The 22,830-nt window shown below is 40.2% G+C and overlaps 1 protein-coding gene across 6 annotated transcripts in view; it reads right to left on the bottom strand.

Annotated features, from left to right (window-relative positions):
• RASGRP3 (RAS guanyl releasing protein 3) overlaps nucleotides 1-22,830 on the bottom strand; it is a 58,139-nt gene that overhangs the window by 16,485 nt on the left and 18,824 nt on the right. For 4 of the 6 annotated variants that reach the window (XM_088161385.1, XM_088161383.1, XM_088161386.1 and 1 more), the window contains 8 exons: nucleotides 12,119-12,311; nucleotides 10,501-10,601; nucleotides 9,776-9,840; nucleotides 8,481-8,612; nucleotides 7,370-7,517; nucleotides 5,633-5,806; nucleotides 5,085-5,201; nucleotides 4,507-4,782 (listed from right to left, as the gene is read on the bottom strand). In XM_088161385.1, coding sequence (XP_088017511.1) covers nucleotides 4,507-4,782; nucleotides 5,085-5,201; nucleotides 5,633-5,806; nucleotides 7,370-7,517; nucleotides 8,481-8,612; nucleotides 9,776-9,840; nucleotides 10,501-10,601; nucleotides 12,119-12,188 — 1,083 coding nt within the window. In that variant the 5' untranslated portion in view covers nucleotides 12,189-12,311. The remainder of the gene's footprint in view (nucleotides 1-4,506; nucleotides 4,783-5,084; nucleotides 5,202-5,632; nucleotides 5,807-7,369; nucleotides 7,518-8,480; nucleotides 8,613-9,775; nucleotides 9,841-10,500; nucleotides 10,602-12,118; nucleotides 12,312-22,830) is intronic. The other 2 variants (XM_088161388.1, XM_088161387.1) reach the window with 1 other exon arrangement.

Raw genomic sequence — 22,830 nt, 5'->3', positions numbered from 1 at the left:
GATAGAATTACTACTCACTAAATGACTCTGACATAAGGTTATTTTTAGAGAATCTGAAGTGCCAAGTGAGTAGCAGCAGGACCAGTGACACCTACTGCAGAACCACCTTTAGGCACCACCCGCTCTTAGGCACAGTTTTGTGCAATGAGTAAGACACAAGCTGTGCCCTTTCCCAAGGCAGGCTCCCAAAGCAAACACATGGCTTTAGACAAATCTGGAGATCACATTTTTAATTTTGTCTAGCTGAAACACTGCTGATTTTTGCACTTTGTAATTAAGGGCACAGGGAAAGGCTGTGCATCCTGTAGTTTCCTTTACCCAGCCAGCAAGCTGCTGCCACATGTTTAGATAAGGGCCTGTCCTAAAGAAAAAATGGAATCAGTAAGTGCTGTAATAAATATTGTTCACGTGGTGAGATGTTCAGTGACTGTATTCTGAGGTTCCTTGGTGGCATAAAATAAGCAGCACTTGGTTGGAGCACATGCTGTTATCAGGTCAGACAGGGAGTGAGAGCAGAATTGGTAGTTCAAAAGGAGTTGTCTGGTTCCTGTGAAAGAGCACAGTTTTCTCAGCAGGCCAGATGGGTGTGGATTTGGGAGTGGAAACGTATTAGTATTTATTGAGCAAGCTTGTATCTCTCCCTCCCTGAATTATGTGACCTGATCTTAAGCAGTGGTTATAACTTCATTAGGCACAATGTGTAAGCATGCAGTGGACAAGGTGTTGTCTAATTCAGAAATTTCATACATTAGCACAGAAATGTCAAGCATGATGGCTATGCAGTTATGTAAGCATTCATTTTATATTTCATTTACACTAAGTAAATTTATTTGTCAGTTTTGCACTGACAAATAGAGTATAAAAAGAATTTTCCTAGAATAAGCTTTACAGTGAGTGGCAGTTTCTATTCTAATTTGACTATCATTGCTGCCCTATTTTTTTTCTGAGCAGTTTGGAGGGGCATTGAGAAGGGAGTGATCAGAAACGTATGACTTTTTTAAAGTGGAACTTACTGAACACAAGTTAGGGAGGGTGACTTTCAATTTGATTGTTTAGGTAGTTCTCATTCTCTTCACTAGACTGTACAAATGACTGGGACTTTCCAGTCATTTGCATATAGTCTCAGAACAGGTTAGATAAATAGATATCGAGATATAAAAATAGTGAGGGAAAAATGGTGGCACCAAGTAAGTTTTAACACAATTCATATAAATAAATACACTGTGGTCTAGTTAAGCAACTGATACCCACTTCTAATGCACAGAAAGTGATTAAATATATACCAACATATTTTTACCCACATTGTGAAAAAAAACCAAACCAGTGTGGAAATAATGCACAGCAGGTAAGGACATCCCTTAAGCATCCTTACCAAATATATGTTTTCTAATGGTAAAACTGTCATTAAAGCTGTTTTTCCTCTCTGCTGCATTGCCAAGCTTGTGTTTAGGTCCTCTTTCACTTCTTAGCTCCACATTTTGGATTCCAGGGGGAGGTACAGAACCAGGTACAAGGTTCAGTGAAGGAGGAACAAGTGTGGCCAGCAAGTCAGGAAAAGAGAAATAATCACAGACTAAGAGCAGTCATGGTCTAAGAAGTGAGTCCATCTTCATGTAGCATACTCTGGCTCACTGGCAGCTGAATTGTAACACATTTACTTCGCTTGCCCCTGTAACTCAGACTCATTTACACAACACAAGGCAGGACTTGCATTCCCCTCAGCTTTCCAGTCTCCTGTGCCAGTAAACCTGGCATGTGTCCCTGCTGTCCATACAGCAAACGTTTCCCTTGTTTGAGGCATGCTCACTTCCATGAAAAATGCTGGCTTCTTCCATCTGCTTGTTCAAAGCCAAAATTCTGTGAGCTAGAAGCTGACTTTTTATGTTTATAAAAATATGAGGTGAGGTAGAGGGGTGTGGGGATGGGGGGGGGGGGGAAGCAGACATCTAAGTTTGTGTGCAGACATTTAAGGCACGAGAAGATCAACTTTCCAAACTGTTGACCATTCAGCAGCTACCACTGAAACCAAGAGTCCTCCTGTTCCCCATGAAACCTTTTGGTCTGTGCTCAAAAGAACATCTTTAAAATGCCTGCAAGCACCTTGAGCAATTGGCCTGAAGTTCACTACCCACCTCTCACCCAGGCGTTTAACCCAAGTTCTCACTTCATAGCTCTTATCGAACATCACCATTTCCAAGCTACTTGAAAGAAATCATCTCTCTTAGAGCAAATAGGACTCTACCACTGAGGAAGAGAAAAACCAGGCCATATTCCCATATGCCCATGAAATGCCAGCTTTATCTTTTTTGTACAAATTGTTGGACTAGCAAGCCAGTACCCAGTAACTGACCTGTCTAGCAAGCACAGGCCAGGCACTTGCTAAGAGTGGTGTAAAAGGCAACACTGCAAGGGAGGGAGGCCAGGCAAGAGATTTACAGATTGCTTATCAGGACAAGAGACTGACTAAAAGCTTGCCCAGATAGAAGCTGCCCAGTGGGAAAACAGCAGAAGGGAAGAAACAGTTGGGTCAGCTGATTTACACACAACTGAAAAGCATTTTACATGTTTATATTCATTTACTGGATTTGAAAGGGAGTTTCTCTAAATAAGGCAAAGATGGAAAAACTTTTTACAGTTGACATTAGAGAGATAAGACCCAGCAATAAAAGGAATGGTTAATTCTTCACGCTCTGAAAATGGAAGATGATGCAGGCAGCAGGGGAGGCTAAATCTGCTAAAAGACCACTTGCACACAGCAAGGTCAACTGCTTTTAGTTGTCAGTTCTTGTCAGCTTGGGGTTGCAACCCTTTTCTTCCCCTCTTTCTCTGAATCCAGCCAATAATTAAAAACTTTCTTTTCAACAGAAAAGTAGACAGAAACATTTAATCAACAATATTAATCCATTATTACTATTTAAGAGACTAACGTAAAAAAAACCCCAAAAATGTATTGTATTCATACACACAGATAAGGACAAAATCTATGTACAGGAAGAAAAATGAAAATATTTATATTATGATATGTCTCAAAATTCAGGAACTTTTCATAGAAATTTGTTGGTTTTTCCCTTTCCAGAAGTCACAATATTAAATCAATACTCCCACACAAATGTACTTGATCCACAACTACACTTCCAGTGACTCATGTGAAGACAGAATTACCCTGGAAAGGTTTTAAGTTACCTACACCTTATTTATAACCCTTGATCAGGTCTGGAATTAACATTGCAGGATGCAACTTCATTTTTTACGATCAGATTGGCTCAACTGTAACAAAGTCAGCAGAGTTATATTATGAGTGGATGCATCAGAATATAATAAATGAGAAAGTACCCAGCATATACTCAATTACTTCTCCTAGTAAATGGAGTACACTGAAAGAAATACAAAAATACAAATAAAATCCCTGTCATTTTGCTGAAAACAAAGAAAACAAGGAAAATATTTTTTACAAATTGGAAAACAGATACACTATGTGAGCTCAAGTTGATACAATGATGAATATACAAAGACCTGCAAGGTCTCAAAAAGATCTTAAGCTTTCTGCTCCTTTTGGTAAACAGGCTGTCACAAACAAGAGAGAACATCTAATGAAAGTGGTAGCAGCAGTTCAGCTTCCATCTCTCACTTCACATTGTCTAATTTCTACCCTTTTAGACTCACTTTTTTATTCCTCAGTTCCCTAAAGCCTGAGGTTTCACTTCCCCCTATTCAAAGCCAAGCGTGTAAGAAATGACCAGGAAGGGAAAGAGTGTCACAAGAAAGCAGCTCTCAGTCCCTAAAAAAACAAAACAAGATAATAAATATCTACCTTTATAGTTAAAAACTTAAATTAAAGGATTGTTGCAGATGTCAACATCTGGTGCCTGCTCTTTCCTGTCCCACTAATGAGGATTAAGACTTGTTCCCACATTGTTCCACATAAGGTATAACTGAAGGTTTTCCAATTTCCCCAAACTTTCCCTGTCCTCATTACAATGAAGCCACAAGTATATGCATACCAGCTTGGTTTCTCCAAGCTCAGGCTTGTATTTGTCAGCAAAGCTCTGTACCTGATCAGTCCCAGTAAAAATCCATCACATTTTTATTTACTGGATAGGAAGTGTACTGTGTCACATGGAAAGCACAGGGGAGCAAAACCGGAATGATGCTCAAGCTGGAATTTCTCTAGTGTGTTGATGCCAGCACGTTACCCAATTGTTCCAGAGGAGGCATAAGCCTCCATTCTAAGTAGTCAGAACTGAGTTTTTACTTCTAACATAAATACAGCCCTCCATCTCTCATTCTTACAAGAGGTTTTTTATAACAATCCTGTTGCTGCTTCCAGCCATCACATGCAATTCTAGTAAAACTCTTCATACCTCATGCGAACTTGTTTATGTTTTGTATTTTTTCCCTTTTCTTTTCCAAGGTAACAATATGCACTTAACTTTATAGATACGAGTATTCCTACTGACATTCAACATTTGAATCACAGCAGTGAATTGAAACACGTTCAATACTTACAGTTAGCAGGTTAATTAAATCCAAGTTAGGCTCTAAATGATGAGAAGCAGTTTGCAGGGAAACCAGTTCACTCAAAGTGATGGAAAGCTGCTGCATTTTCACTATGTTAACTTTGTTCTCATCTATCCAATCAGGAAAAATGACATGGACAGCAATCAAGTCTTTCAAATGGACTCCTAAAATGGGAATTTTGAAGCCAACACAGTCAGCAAAAGCCTTGCGGTAGTTGCAGTAGTTTCCATTGGAAGAGACCAGCTCAGTCATTTCGTTCCAGTCCTACAAATAGCCAGAGAAGCAAGTCTCTGTGAAAGCATTCATTGCATTTCCTTAATCTTTAATTGAGCACAACTCTTGTCAGGGTGTCAACAGCCTTAATTTCCTCTCTGGCACAGACAATCAGCCAGAGGATCTCTGTGAGCTTATCCTGCTCCATTGAGAGGAATGCAACCAAGTGCCTTTCAGGATGCTCTGCCATGATCTAAATACTGTGTTAGTGAGACACCTGCACTGCAGAACCCATCAGACCTCAAAGAGGTGATATTCACCTCAGTATGTCTGTATTCTGGAGTCCATCATACCTTTGTGACTTCTGAGGACAGATGAGAATGAGTCTCTTTCAGGCGAGAAATAGAGCTGTGGCTTAGACCTCCCACAACTGCCATCAGTGTGTTGAAGTTCTGGAGGTGAAGGAGCTTCTGCAGGAGAGATTAACCATGCATAATTAAAAATTAACTAAATACAAGTAGCAGCTACTCAATGTCACACACAACAAGTAAAAGGAGACAACCCATCATACTAAAGCAGAAATCACTAAGCCAGGGCACATAACAGAATGGTTCAGCATTTTTTGGTTCAGCATTTTTTATTTCAGCGTTTTCCAATTAGCTTAGCTCCAGAAGAAACACACAGTAGTGACAGTTGCCAACTGGAATACAGTAAAGAAGTTATGTCTGCTAGTTAAAAAATGCTAATTAAAAAATGCACCTGAACAAATAACCTCCAGTGATGTTGAACAGGCTACTCACTTAGGAAATAACACAAAGAGCATCAGCTAATTTGTTTACTGTAATCTCCATTTATATTCCTGCTTTATACTGGAAGAAAAAGACTCATCTGCAAGACTTACCTGTGCAACATTGATAAACTTTGTGATTACTTCTGCTCTTTGCTGGGGAGTTGGTTTGCTGAGAACCATGAGCTGGACCCATTTAGAGATACCATTAAATAAAGCAATAGATCTCTCCAAAGTAGGATTGTTCTCCAAGCAGCCATGGATCACATAGCTTTGGTAGTCTGTGAACTAACAGAGAAAAGACACTTTCAGTAAAAAAGTGGACAAACTGGAGCATTAAATTGAAACTTTGATACTTTTCCTTTAAAAGCTTCTCTTTTTTAGAAAGTGACCATGATTGAGGGTCAACAGACCCTACTGCACAACAGCTCTACCTTAAAATCTTTTTGCTGTTATTTGATGTGGCTTTTCCTTAAATGTCAACTTCCAACTTGTTTGTGTGTCAGGAAATACAGAAGCCTGCAAGATCAGTGTGATTGCTACTTCCATCTTTCCTATAATTTACTCCACACATTTTATTCTGTGTAGTTATATTTGACAGCTTCAAGTCATGGTACTCTATAGGATCTCAAAAATTAAATTTCCCTAAATGTTTGAAAAACAGTTTTCAGCTGTCCCTTAAAGGGAGGTTTTCAGTAACTTATGACGTAATTTTAGCTTGTGTAAGGATTTGCTAGTGATGCCAGACAAGATGGGTTTAACTGATCAAAACCAGCCTGCTAGAAAAACATATGAGGGCATATACTCTAACACAACAGATGCTTGTCTCCTAGCTGCAGATAAACAGTATTTCAGTGTTCAGATAATTAATTTTTTTTTTGTTATAGTTAACACTGCTCTTCCTTCTCACCCATCTTTTAAAACAGGTAAAACCAAAGACAGAATTCAGACTAATCATATTCTACAATTACGTATCTTTGAGAGAACAAGTAGTACAAGATGAATTAACTCTCACTGGTTCCAAAGAATCATCTGTGATAGCAAAATGCAAGAATTAAGAATAATTAACAGAGAAGCTAGAAACAGCAAGGAAAACAAAAGAAAATTAATTGCATGTTTGAGTTTTCTTCCTGGAATTCCCCCAGAGGAATTTAAATGCATCTTAAATCTAAATAGAAATCCATGCCTTTTTTCTTGTCCTTCCCTCCTTCTTTGAGGTTAGCATTGCACAGATCACAGAAGGGTGTTTTCCTATGATTTGAAGTCTAGAGTAATTAACCTTTGAACATTATTAAGCAACATCAAAAGTGATTTTATTTAGACTGGTCTCAGCTCCTCATTGATCTCTTTTTCCTTCCTCCCTTGGAAAAAAACAAATAAACGAATACATTTTTCTTAGTTTGGAAGTTTGATTTCTCTCATTCTCCTAAACACTTCCAAAAAGTCTCATTTGTCATCCTGAGAACTTACTGTTTCCATTTACCACCTGATACAGTAACATCACATGACCCTTTCATGGATATTTGCCTGCAGAAATCAACATTTCTTTTGGCATTTGTCTTACTCATTTGTTTTGTTTTAGTTTCAACTTTAGTTTTCATCCACTTTTGCCTCTTGTCCTTGTCCAATCCTCTGTGAAAAGAAGCAACTGTGCCTGAATTTCCCTCAGCATCAAAAACCATCAGGCACAAAAGGTTCAAAGGAAGTGCATGGCTACATATATCATATGAGGGAGTATAAGGAATAAGGATACACTGAAATGTTGAGAAAAAAGTCATGTATGTGAAACCATGTGAACACTTTTAACAGACACGCTCCTAACTGCAAGTGACAAAGTTGTGGGCTTCTTACAGAAATTCTCCTAAAAGATTTATGCTCCAGAAAAGTGAGATGTTCAGCTAGCTCAATGGGCTCCAGATGGTCAAACAGCAGGCAAGCTTTTCCTTTCTTGGAAATCTTCTTCCTCTGTGTAACTCTTCTCATCCAGTCATAGGAAGGACTGCAACAGAACAGGAATAAATCTCACTTCTGTTTGGGTGTGTACCAGTGTAGCCCACAGTTGGAATGCATCATGTAAAATTGACCATGGAAGGACCATGAGACTTCTGGTATGTGACATCCAGCACATCACAAACACACAGAATAAGACCTCTCCAGGAGTGTAACAGAAGATAGGAGTTTTGGATTCACTACTCCAAGTGATAAATAATAGCAGGTTTCTATCACAACAAAAGGACAACCTATTCTTCCCCATGATACAGGAAGCCATAATTAAAGATGCTTTGGAAATACAAGAACAGCTCACAACAAATTCTGATACAGAACAAAAACATACTTGAATAACATCAAGGATTAATTTTTCCTCTGTAAGTCCACAGGTCCCTGAAGTAATGGAACAACAAAGACAGCCAAATGCTGTGCAACCGCCATAATTTAAAAGAAAATCTACAATATCAGATGAGATGCAAAAGCATGTCTGGTGATGTTTAAAAGGTAACTTTCATTCCAGCTTGTCAAGGAAATAGTAGTTGCAATCATTTTGATGTAATGCAACTACATATGTGAATGCTAAAAATTCTCCAGTTAAATAATAGAAAACATTCCAAAACACTGACAGATTACTGATGAGAGGACAAGAAAGCTTCCCTGAGAAGACCTAAGATTTACACAGCATGCCAATCACTATATTGCTTGTTATTTTATATGAAAACTTGTAGGAAAAAAGTAATACCAATCACTTAATTGGCACTTTCTTTGTCAGAAAAATAATTTATTTTCTATTTATGTGAAAAATTTATGTACAGATAGGAATCTTCTTTTTACTGTGTAACTATAACTTCAAATTTTTAGTAGCTTCAAATTTAAAGAAAATTTTGTAAGTGCCTTAATATTTTTATACTTTGTACAGAACTAGAATTCTGCTGTTCCAGACACAAAGATGTCCTTGACATGACATGCTTACATGCTGGAGATATCAATAAGATGGATGTGATCCTCATATCCAAGCTGGCTGGCTACTTCTTGAAACTCTTCAGTCAAGCGAATCAGCCCAAGATCCAAGTTAAACTCTGCAGGAAATTCCAAAATCCAGTATCTGAAATCCACAGACAGCAGTTAAGAGATGTCCAGAGACTCATGTACAACATTCAGCGGCTGCATGTATTTTACATAGATTTTTTAATAGGACATGTTTCAGATCCACTGTTCTTTAGATAGAGAGAGTAAACTCAGCCTGTTTCTGCTGTAATTATTTGTGACACTGAAGTGGCAAAAGCCCCTTTATCTTTTAAATTTTTTTCTTAACTCACAACAAAGCAGCATTCTATTGAAATGCAAAATTGAAGTGGTGTCTCAGGTGACACCCACAGAAGGCACACACAGTGTCCCGACTCAGGCTGCCAGGACACCAAGATAACACTTGCACCTAGTCCCTGTGCAAGTGAGACAACTTTGTCTGCTCAGAACAGTCTTTTCAATGGAAATGCAAATGTGCATTTGAGTGGCAGTTCCACCAGGGTGACCGTGTAAAGCAGCTGTAAGCCACATGAGCTGAGTGTAAACCATGTAAGCCCCCTCCTCTATGTCAGGGGGAGTGGAAAAGGCTTTACCAGCTTTTTCCTTCAGGAATCCCCCTCATCTTTCTTCTCAGTGATGTAACTTCATCCAGAGGAAGGAAGGAAAAACATTTGTTTGAGTGAAGCAAGCTATATCATGATTACTTAAAAATTCATTCTTTCTCTTTTACAGGGAAATGTTCCTACATAAGGACAGCCCAACACATGGAAGCTTTCCCATGGAAACAAGGTCAGAGCAGCTGGTGCAGGGTTTGGAATACACCCAATGTGTAACAGCTTCGGTATCACTAACACACTCTGGTCACCATAAATTATGTAGGGATTGCATGAACTGAAGTCTAAAGCCCAGAGACAATATTCTTCTCCCAAACTAAGTTACAGCTGGAAACAAAATGTGTCTCTCCTCTGGGTGGCACTGAACTTGTTGGCCTCTGAGAGGCTGATAAATCTTAGCACTCATGAGCCAGATAAATCATAATGCAAGTTTTCCATCAAATTTTAGCTTAATGCAGTTAAGTGTCTTAAAAGCTGGGTTGCTCAACTTAATTGTTTTATACACACAGAAATTCACTCTTCACTGCAGAATGGAGACCAAATAAAAAAACCCAAACAAACAAAATTACATTGATAGTATTAACAGAACTGTAAAACGAAAATGCTAGAGGACCAGAAGAGCATGTACCTCATGAAGTAGCAGATTTTCAATCTGAATTCATTGCAGTTCTCCCCATCAGCATCTCTGTAAGTATGTCAGCTAAAGAAAGATTTGCTTGCCTTGATTCGGCAACATTGTTTTTATTCACTGGAGGCTCACACTAGACCAGCTCGATTTAAAAAGTATCAAACTTTTCTTCTAGAGATGACCACATTATGTGGTTTTCTCTATAGAGATGACCACATTAGTTCTGATATTTCATTCACATTCATAACATCATAGGGGACTGAGACTATTTCCTGGCTGCCCCTTTTTTTCCCTATCAAAAACGCCTCTATTCTACAATTCTGAATATTCTGCTGAAAGGCTCCTTGCTAGCTCTGGCTAACCAAATATAATAATAGTTATGATTACTGAATTAAGAGGTTTAATGACATATAGGTGCTTAGATATCACTGAAAATTCACAGTAGTCAACCTGTTGTGATAAACTTGAAAAGTTATCTTGGCCTCGTATTTGTAGTTATTCAAGGTGGATGCAAAGTCAGTAATCTTGAACATATGGAGAAAGCCCACAAGGACTTTATGTGAGCATAAAGAAGCTCACAAACTTCCACCTTTTAGGTTGATGAAAAATTCACCTCTAAACCTTGTTTGTCACTAATTAATTGGCACATTTTTACAAGCAGTCAGGAAACCAATCTGCTTTTGACACTGTAATGCCAATTTGCAGCACTTTGTGAAAGGATATGTGGACAGAAGCTTGCCAGCCAGCTCTGTGGAAGGCAGATACCACCGATGCATTAAAAGAAAGGTTCTTGGCAAATGGCTGGAACACGGGTTTCCTTTGTCATCTGCAAAAGAGAAACAATGAGTTAACTTCATGATGAAAGAGGGGAGCTTTTATTCTTCAAGCACAGTCAGACAGAAAGGATCAAAAGTGGAAATGTTGGCTCCTTATCTAACAAAAAGGTAGGAAAGTACACTAGAGCACAAAAATGCCCCTTGAACAGTAACTTGCTAGAATGCAGTGACAGTTATTTAAACAGAGGAAAAAACCCAAACCAGTGCAGATAACAGGCCACAGCAAAAAAAAAATTTAGCATGGGCAGCACTGTGCTAAACTTTGTATAACCAGTGCCAGTAATCTAAGGGACAAATCCAAAATTAGTCCATCAAGAGAGTGGGAAGATGATTTATGTACAACTACTTCCAATATTTATTTTATTGCAGCTTTATAGCTTTAAGTTAGCAGTTAAATTATTTTCAAAAATGGATCTGCTTCAAGGAATTAAATGTCAAAGCAGCACCTCACATCTGTGCCCAAGGTCACATCTCCAGCTGCCTAACAGAGACCCTCGTGCCTGTGCAGTGTAGCCACTGAAACTAGACAGAGTTCTTCCTTGGCAGACTGGCTGACCATCAGTCTTCCCCACCTTCTGCAATGTTAGATTATTCTCTGCCTGTCACTTTTTTAGAAGAGGGTAGATGATATGAAACGGGAGGCACACATGGACTGCGCTTGTCAAGAGAGTTTGTACACAAGAAGAGACATTATTTCCAAAGACAGCAAGTGCATGGGCTCTGCCAATGCTCTAATTACTAGAGCAGTAAGTTTGATGGTGGCCATCAGAAATGTGTGTGTGGGATTCACTGCAGCTGGTAGCAAGGTCTGCCCATCCATCAATTGTTCAATCTCTCTTACCTTTAGATACTTGTTTCTCTCCACATGGCAAGAAAAAAAAATTAGTACTTCATTCCAATCAAAATCTGTCCTGCATCTCCAGAAAATATAAGTGTAGCTTTCTTAATCAAAGCCCCATTAGAAAACACTTAAGTCCATCCATGAACTCATTTGATTGCAATGTGATATATGTCATGATTAATGGTGTTATGGATCAAGGTCTTTTTCATCACTTCTTTCCCTCAGACCTGGTACATCACATATTAATAAGAGTAAAAAGATTACACGAGTCTTAGGTCATACTCTTGCCAATTATTGCATGATGATTTCAAAAACCTTTAAAAAAATGACTGGTCAAAACCACAGCTGTGTAACCACTCAGGACAAAGATCAATGCCAGAAATAACTCCTGGAATAATTCATCTAAACATTTCTCTTGGTAAAGGTCAGCATTTTAAAAACCACCATACCCACAATTGTGCATTATCTGTATTAAGAAAATTTAATACAGTATGCATGTGATTAAAATTCTGGCTTGCATGATTCTGGGCCAAATTGAAACATGGAAAATTTTACAGAACGAAATGTTCTTAGCCAAGAGAAAGATTGGCTAAACCATAGAACAGCAGGATTTATATTAAAAGATTAATTTCAATAACAACAAAATAAAATATTGAAAGAGCATACCAAACATTTCAATACAAGTGTTCAAAAGCTCATCTAATGTTGCAGCCTTTCCAAGACTGTTTGACCCCATTGTCTTTTAATCGTTGTCAAAAAATAAGAGACATTTTCACCAAGTAGGAGGATGCTTCTTCAAATGTCCAGCTTTTTCACTTTATTTTGTTGGTTGCATTCTTAGCTGGACTTCAATGAATATCTGAAGAAAGTAAAAGAAATCATGATTATATGACTATATGGAAGAATTATCAGGATGCAATGCTTACAGTTCAACTCATCTTTTCCATAAACTGCTTTTTTCCCCACATGATACAGAGCATGTGAAAGATTGCCATAAGCTTTCCCTACATTCCAGCTTGTGTTTCTAAGCATTGTCCAATTGTTTGTCCACTAGCACAAAATAAACCCATAGCCAGGGTCATAAAACAGAAACCAGATGGTAAATGAGGGCCTGCATGTACAGTGACGCACATTTTGTTCAAGCCATTCTATTTACACTTGATAAGTCACTTTTTGTTAATAACCCTGCTTTTATGTTTTTAAGCATAACCATTTTTCCCCCTGAGGTTACTGGTTCATGATAATGCTAATGGTCTTAATTGGAACAGACCACATAAAGTGTTTAATGAAGTTCATAGCAAACATTAAACTCGGAGGCAATTTTTCCAAGGACCTTAAGATCAGCTTTTAAAAATAAAATACATCTTCCCACAGTAGCTGGGCAGTCACAGAGAGCTGAACACATACAGAAACTTCATCTACTATGCATTTAAATATCAAATATCCTTTTAGCTGAAGATGCACAGAATACTCTATTACAAGTTATCAGAAGTAATTTTACAGGTTATATTTAAAGAACAAATCAGTATTTTATTATCTATCTGTGATTAAGCCCCACTACTGCCTGATCACACCAAGTGTTTGAAATGTGACAAACAAGTACATCCAGCAAGTTATCTAAAAAAAAAAAAAAGCAAAGAAAAAAAAAAAAAGCGCCAAGCGTCTTTGAAGTGAAACAGCAGAGGAATTTGGGAAATTCATTTTCAGAAGTCATTGCCCATAACATCAACTTTTTAAAGCTGGTCATGCAAAGCACTGATGAACCGTATACCTGCTTTAATTCACCCCCAAATAGCAAGTTTTTCAAGCCCACCATATCACAGACCTTGCAAATCCAGTCCTAATAGGACTGGCATTCTTCACCCTTTTTACAAAAGCACCCTGACCCCCTTGCCAGTGGCCGGTGTTACAATGAACACAGAGTGAGACACTGAGCTGTGTCTGTCTGCCTGCAGCCCTGCAAACATCACTGTGGTCCAGCCACCCAAGGGATGCCAGGCAGGGGCAGCTTGGCTGGCCCTGCTGGTGCTGCTTCAGCCAGCCAGCTCACACCTACTCACACCTACAGCACAGGCAGACGTGCTCCTTCTTCAGCAAAAGGCAGGGCCAACACATCCTGGCACAACTCCCAGCTCCCAGAAAGAGGAGAAATCCCTTCTCATTCAGGGTAGATCTGCACTACTGAGCTGATCATGCCCCCCAGACTGGCCTGCAGCTCCATCAGTGAAGTCTCTCAACTCCCAAGCAGAAGTGGCATGTGCAAGCTGCTCATTGCTGGCCCATGCTAGCCCCCAGCTGCACCTCATCTCCATTTAGGACAATGCTGGCTGCTTAGGGGTGCTCTAGCAGCACAGTGCACTGCATCCCAGCACCCGGAGAAGTGTCCTGCACTGGACACTCCTCTACAGAGCCAGCCAGGGTCCTGCAGTGCTGAGCCTGTTTAGAGCATGCAGCAGTGTTTGCTTGGAAGAGCTTCAAAATATTCTATTCAGCCAAAGATGCAAGTCCTACGAGGAGCAGCTGAGAGAGCTGGCATTGTTTAGTCTGAAGAGAGGTAGACTGAGGGGAGACCTTACCATTCTCTACAACTGCCTGAAAGGAGATTGTAGCAGCTGGGGGTCAGCCTCTTCTCCCAGAAAACAGGCAACAGAATGAGAGGAAATGGTCTCAAGTTCCACCATGGGAGAAATTTAGATTGGATATTAGGGGTAAACCTCTTCACTGGAAGGGTGGCCAAGCACAGGCTGCCCAGGGAAGTGACTGAGTCACCATCCCTGGAGGCATGTAAAAGATGTGTAGATGTGGCACTTAGGGACATGGTTTGGTGACTGACTTAGCAGTGTTTTGTTAATGGTTGGATTTGATGATCTTAAAGTCATCTTTTCCAACCTAAAAAATCCTATGATTCCGTAGTATTATTTTTAGATGTGTTCCTACAGATAGGTTCTTTCTGGTCCTATCCAGCAAGGGATTTAGACATTACACTCTTTTCCCTGAAGCTGAGAGGATCCTGGAGGATGTAAGCACAGCTCATGGAACAGGGAGTTTCTACCAGTCAGTGCACACACAATGCCACAGTTCAAGCCAGCCAACAAGAAACTTGATCAGAGTGGTGCAAACATTAGATCCTGCCCCTTCCTCCTAGGTGGAAGAAAGCACCCTCCCCTGAACTTGGTGGTGCAGAACCCCCTCTTGAAAGAACATGTCTGTTTTTCTAGGAATCACACAGAGATGCTGCTTGCCATGAACCGAGGGGACACTAAACTGATCCTTTCACACAACAGTAAACAGAGCATGCACCTAAGAAGGAGGAGGAGGTGGGTACACAGTGGTCCTTGGCTGCAAGCCTGGGTAGCAGGTGGTGTCCTGAGGGTTGGCTCTGGGGCTGGGCTGGGCTGGGCAGCCTCAGCCCTTCCTGCTAGAGCTGGGCTAACACCAAAACCCAAATTTGTGTGAACAAGAGAATGCAGAGAGTTGTGTGGCTCTCTAACCTGCTGGTCAGGCCACAGGAGCCATGGTTACCCCAGGGTTAGTCTTTCTTCCCAAGACTGTAGACTCTTTATGTATTTAATGTGAAAAAAACCAAAGTAAGCAGAGCACTTGCTTGGTTTGCTTTCAGAGTTAACCAACAGCTGTGCAGTGTTTTTCAAGATCACAACTTTGTACACTTAACTTTTTCTAGAATTCCACTTTGGGCATGTTTTTCCTTTTTGACCATACCCAAATCCTTCCCTAAATGCTTAAATAACTGGTGTAATTTTCACAGAGCCAGCTATCTGGCTCTTCCAGATTCATCTGACTTAGATTTTCTTTCAGGAGGAGGAAAAATAAAATAATTTTCCATTTCAAAGTATTTTATAGTCAGTGCTTCAAACAGTTTAACAGGGAAAAACTATTGCATTTTCTGTCTAAGCCTAGAAAATTGCTGAGCATGAAATGTAAGAATGGAAGAGATTTGATCTGGCTTTTAAGTTTTGTTGGTATTCCCATTATCCATAAAATATAACATAGGAGTATCATCTCTGTCTTCCACTGACAACAGTGTAAAGGCAGCCATATGGTAATTAACAAATAATGCCCTGGGTAAAATTGAAGGTTTGTTTTTTTTCCTTCAATTTTATAACAGCTACTTAAGTAGCAGACACCTAGATCCTGACATTGCAGTGCTGTCCTCCCAGACAACCTACCTGACCTCTAAAGGTCAGAGCATTATTATAATAATGATTCTTAAAGAAGAATAAAATATTTCCACCGAGCGGAGAACTGGCTGACTGGGTCCAAGCCAAAACATCTCTTGACTGCAGACTCCAAAAGCCACAACCATTACATCATTATTTGTGTGATTAAGCACTGCTGTTCTGCTAAAACAATAAAGGGATTGTCTATAACCATGCCACAATGGTATCCAACCACACACCAGCACCTGTAGAGATGGATGAGTAAAATACAACTCTAAACTTCATCTACATAAATTAAATAAATTATAGTCTGTCAACAGTTCAGTGCAAGAAAGACACAAAATTAAAAATAAAATAGAATCATAGCAGAGTTTTTCTACATATAAAAAATTAAAAACGTTTGAAATATGTGGCTATTATTAAAAAATTGCTCTCCAAAAGTGCAGTTGGACTTCCAAACAAAGATAACTTTGAGAATCTCTGCCTCCAGCTGCTTTCCAGCATAACACTAAAATATCTTATTGCCATCCAGCTTTTTCAGGGAATGATTGCCCACTGTAATGAAACTAATAAATAATTTTTTGCCTTACAATGCAATTACAAATCCAATTGAGTTTACTGTAATTAACAAAGGCTGTTAAGGACACAAGAGGCACACAGTCCTCCACAGCCTCCCATTCTCATTTATCAGGCCACTTGGAATTACAGTCTCCCCTGCAAGTCTTGCTGATAACCCTCCACATGCTGGGAAGGGATTTCAGGGGACAATCAGGAATAGGTGAAGACTGCAAGTGATACCATCAACATAGACCTTAACACTCACTCAAAGCCAACAGCTCTTTCTCCTTCATTTAGGAAATAGAGATAACCATAATATCCCTATGAACCAAGGCATGGTGTCAGGCATGTCATGCTTTGTTTTATGAAATAATTCTATCATGGGATGTGCACTTCCTCCCTAGGGGAAAAGCAGAAACAACTGCAGTGATGTGCTTAGAGGTTAGAAAATTGCCATGGACTGAACTACAAAATAGAGAGCTCCTTCCAAGTCCCACCATCACCTTGCTGCACACACTTCATTTGAGCAGATGGTTTTCCTTAGTACTTTTGTGCAGTGTAATGGCATTTTGTGTTCAACATTTTGGAAGTCTTGAGATGGTGCTATTGTGGACTGTCTTGATAGATTACTTGAAATGAGTATGTAGGCTGTGAGCTCTTGAGACAGATGTGGTGAGGTTCAATACATTAGTTTTTAGAAGAAACAGGATATTCTGCCAGCAAACTTGTGATCTTATGCACAAGCACCAAATGGTGTGAACGGGGTGGGCAGCATGAAGCCAAGGTTTAAATGCTGGCTACTGGTTTTACTGTTTTAGTAAAACTAAAAGACTTTGCTTCTACTGCTGGAGGCTACTAAGGGGAGGTCCACACCCACAACCTACAGCAGTTTAAATAATATTAAAATGTCAAGCCGGTACAAATCCATGTGTGGGCACTTCCAGGTGGATTTCAGGCAAATTGTATCAGTTACGGGTGCAAGCTAAATCAAAAAGTCAGCTTTAAATAGGCTTAAATTTGACATACAGGGTACTATTTATTCAGCTAAATTAAATTCAAGCAGTATTTCAGCCAGGCCAAATTAAACGTACATGTAGCATTTTCCCAGTTTATTAAAAGTGGGCTATTTTCCTTCTACTTAAAGACAATAAACAGAGGCACATGCAAAGAGTCCCACCTTGATACAGAGGCACATTTACGGGTCTCAGTTTAGCCATAAACTTTCCAGAGGCCTGCATACAGAAGACTTGCATTCTTTACAAGATTAGGACATTCTTGGGGTTTTAAATAAGCCAGACCTCCCCTCATCCTCCCTGCTCCAAGCCTACACAACACATCAGTGAATGCTTGCATTAAACAGCTTCCACCTGGCAGCTGGAGAAGTGCTAAGTGGGAGCAGCTCAAGTGGGAAATCCAATCAGTAGCAGTTTGCAGAAAAAGAAGTTGAGAAGAAATCATGAGTCTCATTAGAAAGTTTAAGGGTACCTTCGCTTGCTATACCTTTTCCATTATTCTGTCTTAATCATATCCAGGATGAGCTCTTCAGGACAGAGGTCATCTAATGGTGGCTCCCACAGTAAGACTCTTTCCTGTAATTAGTCTCCACATATATTCGTGTAATTACCACAGCAAGAATCCCAGTTGGGACTGCACCTTTGCCAAAGCAGGTACAATCAAGATATCTGCTTGGGCTCAAGTCAGTACAATCTTAGCTTGCTTACTGTGTGGCTCCTGGAGTTTACTCTCTCCCAGCATTATGTATTTCTTGTAGCTGGTCAGTACCAGTTTATTTATTACAATTCACACAGCTCTATTTCTAGAAAACTCTGAGCAAGTGACACAGGGGTCAGGTTTCTCCAGGGTCTGACACAGGCAGGAGCTGTGCTAGGCAGGACAGGGCAGAGATGCTGGGCTGTCAGGCAGCCTAATGCCACTGCTTCTGCCCAGCCATGACCTCAGCCATCACATGCAGCTGGCTGCAGGATGGCACATCTGGCTTACCAGTGATGTTTGCTGTATGGAGCAGGGACACAGCACAAGGGAGAGATTGTGGCACTGCTCCATGAACACAAGATACAAGTCTTGCTGTGGGCAGGAGAGGAATGAAAATGGAAAATGGGAGTCTTGGGCTCATCTGACTTCCCAGTACTCATTCACCTTTGTTGTACATCTTCAAATCATAGTTACACAATAAACCACAGCAACTGCCTGCACCCTATTGCTTTGATTCACTTTTTTTTTTTTTATCAAAGGGGAACTTCAAAAGACACTGAATAGAAGAGTGGGATATCTGTGTTTGAAAAGAGGATAGGACAGGTACTCTGCTGGTGGCTAGCTAAAGCCAATCCTTTGCTGAGACAACCAGCAGTGCACAAGGTTAGGGTCTGTACTCAGCAGTTTCTCTCCACTGCTTCTCCCTTCTCACTCTGGTCCTGTGCTCCAGCATGGGTTCCCTATGGGCCAAAGTCCCTTCAGAGGCACATTTGCTCTTCCATGAACTTATTAATGGGCCAGAGGCATTCCAGGGAAGTACCTGCTCTGCCACAGAGCACCTCCATTTCCTCTGACCTTATTATTCCCTCTCTTCTTCCCTCCTCCTATCCATTCCCTTGTTCTTTCCGTGTTTCCTCCTTCTCAGAATTTTTTGCCTTTTCTTAAATGTGTTTTTCCAGAGGTGCCACAAACTTGGCTGATGGGCTCAGCTGCATGGGGTCCCTGCAAAGACAGCTGGAAGTGGCTGTGTCTGGCACAGGGCAGCCCTTGGCCTCCTCCCACAGAGGAGCTCCTGCAGACTCTCTACTGCTAAAACCCTGCTATTTACATCTCATATAGCCTCTAAGGGATGAGCACTTGTGCCTTAGCACAAAACTATTCAAGTTACAAATACTCGAAATATATTTTATTATACTTAGTTTTGAGAGAAGCTTAATATTAACTTTCACGAGTCACCCAATCAACACAGAAGGGCATTATAAGCCATTTCAAGCCTTAGACAGCTTCTGTGGGAACAGGGGTTAAATTAATAGGGCCACAGGTAAGAGACCAAGTGGATATATGGATCCACTCACATGGACTATCCAGCTGTTAGTTCAGACTCACACACATAAGATCATGGTGTCTTGTACAAGTTCCTAAATTAGTATACAGAGTGCAATACAGGCTGACATAAGATAGAAGAGAAGCTTACAGAAATCATGAGGAATGCCAATGGACAGTCACATGGCCAAAACTTTTCAGTACTCAGAAAGTCACTTGAGTAAGGCTTGATAGGATTTTATTTAGCATTCTTTTTGTGAAACATAACGAAGATGATTTCAGAGATAACATCTCTACTGCCACAACCCCCAGGTTTTCTCCTTATAATTCACCTAAAATAATGGACAGCTTAATCACTGGATTTGTAAGAACAACAAAGGTTACATTCCCAATTGCAATATTAGTATTTTATGGAATTGGTTATCTACCATGCTTTAGGTTTGTCCCATCCACTTCTGTATTTGTTTCCTGTATTCACTTTGTTGGTATTTGCCTCTGTAATTTTAACTCCAGCTAATAATTGGCAGTAAAATCCGAGCAGACATCCTTAGTTTGTTCCATATGCTATGCTGATGACATCTGCCACTTTCCATGGGTCAAGCTGGTAGAGTTGCCCAGAATACATCAGGTTAAAAGGGACAGCTAAGGAAGACTTCAGGTTTTTTTTCAAAAGAAGGAAAACTCCCAGCCATACTTCTCAGCAGATTTGTAATGAAAATGATTTTGCTGTTCCCAGTAAAGTCAAATTACCAGTATCAGATATTTGATTAACTTTTGTGACACCAGGGGATGCAGCTTTTCTGAGAATCGTTGTGCTTCAGACACATTAGAGACCTCCAGCACCGAGGGAGAGGACAGCAACAGCAGTAAGATTTTCACACAATCTACCTTGATCTTTTTTTCAGAAGCCAAGCAAGACATCATCAATACCTCCTACAAGATATACTACTGCCTGTAGGTCTTCCAAGAAACTCTTGTCAATTACCTTTGCTGTTCACAGACTTGCATAGACTATCTTTCAAGAGTAAGTCTGCTTTGTTAGCCTGGTCAAGACAGAGTTAAAATACATCTTATCAGCTAATATTCACAACTGGTTACACTGTTACATGCCTGTAATGAGGCTGGTCCAGCCCAAGTCAAAAACAATTCTTTTAGTTATTTAAAAAAAAAAATCTGGGGAAGTAATCAACCCTTCAGTTCTGAAAGACAAACCCCCAGAATATTTATTACCACAAATCTGTTACAAAATATTTTAATATTTTAATATTGTTTACCTTAATCAGTTATGTTCTCTTCAAGACAAGCCAGAAGAATCACACTTATTTTTAAATTAGATTATTAAGAAATCCTAGAGCCCATCTGCCTAGACTTTCTTGTACGTTCAGCTTGAAATTTACCACAGTGTTTGTATGTCTTATTTTTAACTAAGTCAAATTTTTTCAGTAGTAGCATAGTCCCTGGTAGTGACTTCTTTCAAGCTGTTAAATATTCCAAGAATTATGACAGTTTTAGAAGTTAACATTGCTTTTAGTTTCACACAACTTTTCAATCAATTTTAAGGCAAAGAAGAGTCATAAGAGCACGTAACTTGTATTAAAATTCCCTAAGTTGGGTATCAAGTTCTTGTCTAACAAACCCATAGCTTCTAAATCAATTTTTCCCTTAGAAAAAGCTTTTTCACTCTATATCATTCTGTAATTTCCCACTGTAGACTAACTACTCATGGAGCAGTACTTTCTGGGCTGGGAGACAGCCACACTGCAAACATCTGTGCCACCCTTTGTAATGATGCCACAGGAATTGCAGACACATATGGAGCTTCTCAAGTCCACCAAGCTCTACAGGCTTGTGCTGGTCACCCAAACAGTACAGATTACAGCTAAGTGTCCCAAAAAGGAACATTTTAAAACACTCTTCCTGTTCCACAGGCCACCTCTGCAGCTATGTTGCATCAAGGTAAGACAAAATCATTATCTGCAGTCACAGACACCACTAGGAGAATTCAACACCTCCTACTTACCTGCTATCATTTTCAGCAATGATGATCATATTTGATTTCTCACTCTCTCTGGTTTCTGGCCTTTCCCAAACTGAAGAACAACTGCAGTTACTGTACAGCTACTAAAAGCCAGGGTATCCCCTTGTGAAAAGGGAAGGTGAAGTGCATGTCCATCTTTTCTTCTGCAGTCCTGGTGACCCTTACATTCCCTCACATCTCTTCCCATGAATTCACAATCTATATCTACTCTAGTGTGAGGAGTGGCCTCCCTGTGTAATGAGAGCAATTTTGCTGCTGACCTTTCCTCCTGTGACTACAATCAAAACCTAGATTGCCTTCAGAAATGTCTCAATCACGTATTTACAGCCTGGGAAGTACTTATCAGTGCAGTAAATTGAAGGCAGCAACTGGCAAAACAATAAAGGCAGGAAGAGGCTTGCAGAGACTTAAGTAATGGGAAACTGGATGTCTGAGATGGAGCAAGACAGCGTGAAAAGGAGAGAGGGCAGGACAGAGCTTTGGCTGCTTTTGCTCATGTGGCTGTTAGGGTGCATTTGTAATCGGGTAATCCCTTGTTTTCCCTTTGATGAACGTAGAAAACGATTCACACGTAGCTGCTATTTCCCCACAGACCTGCTAATGGGTCCCACCTAGGAGGGTGGCTGGACCAGCTGCTAATGGCCAGCAGCCCTTCTCAGTCCCTGGTGGCAGCTACCATTCATCTGAGAGCCGTGTCTCTTCAGGGAGAGAGTGCAAATTAAAATGGCACACTGGGGAGCAGTGCCAGACACACACGGTGCAGCCAGAGCCGCTGTGTGACCCCTGGGGCTCATGCAAATTGCAGCCTCCTGCACGCTCACATGAAGCAGGGGTGCCTGGCTTGGGTGGTGCTGTGGCTTGGCAGCTGCAGCACTCACAGGCAAGCTGGCCTGCAAGAAGCTGGAAGAGTAAAAACACAGCCCGGAGGTCAGGAGAGATCCAGTATCCTTGTTTTTGGAATTCTGTCAGCAGAGGCTGGGCATCAAAATCTGTAAGCAGTTTCTCACCTCTAGTTATTATTTCTGGGTTTCCCTTGGGAAGATGGGTGGAACCATGGAGACTTCAGATTTCTTAATGATGCAAAGAGAGCATTATAAACACAGGCATACAGTGCTTCTAGGGCCAGTTCAGAGTTTTTTTAAATACTAAGCCTCCAACAGAGAAGAGCAGTAAAGAGATTATGACCTGGTTTTAGTGACTAGATTTTGTACTCTTTTTTTCAGAGGTAACACAGCAACCATCAGTGAGCTGACTAAACTTCGTTTCCTCACAAAGCAATCTACTAAGAAACATGCACTGGCTAGTACAAACATGAAGAAACCTCTAAAACTGTTTATGATACAAGAAGTCTACAGAGTACAGGATATGAGACCAGTGTCACCACAGTTCCTATATTCCTATATCCAAGCTCTTGGACCAGAGTGAGTTTTATTAATAACCACATACCTTTCTAACAATAAGACCACTTGCAGCCAACAAGTTAAATGCCTTCTTTATAAAGGGAGTATTGTAAGAATGTGCCGTATATAAAAATACACAGAACAGCAAGACAACTTTAAAAAGGGGAA

The sequence above is a fragment of the Sturnus vulgaris genome, chromosome 3 (assembly GCF_052056855.1).
Source record: "Sturnus vulgaris isolate bStuVul1 chromosome 3, bStuVul1.hap1, whole genome shotgun sequence".
Taxonomy (NCBI): domain Eukaryota; kingdom Metazoa; phylum Chordata; class Aves; order Passeriformes; family Sturnidae; genus Sturnus; species Sturnus vulgaris.
Note: the sequence above shows the minus strand (reverse complement) of the source record. Positions and strands in the feature narration are given on the sequence as shown.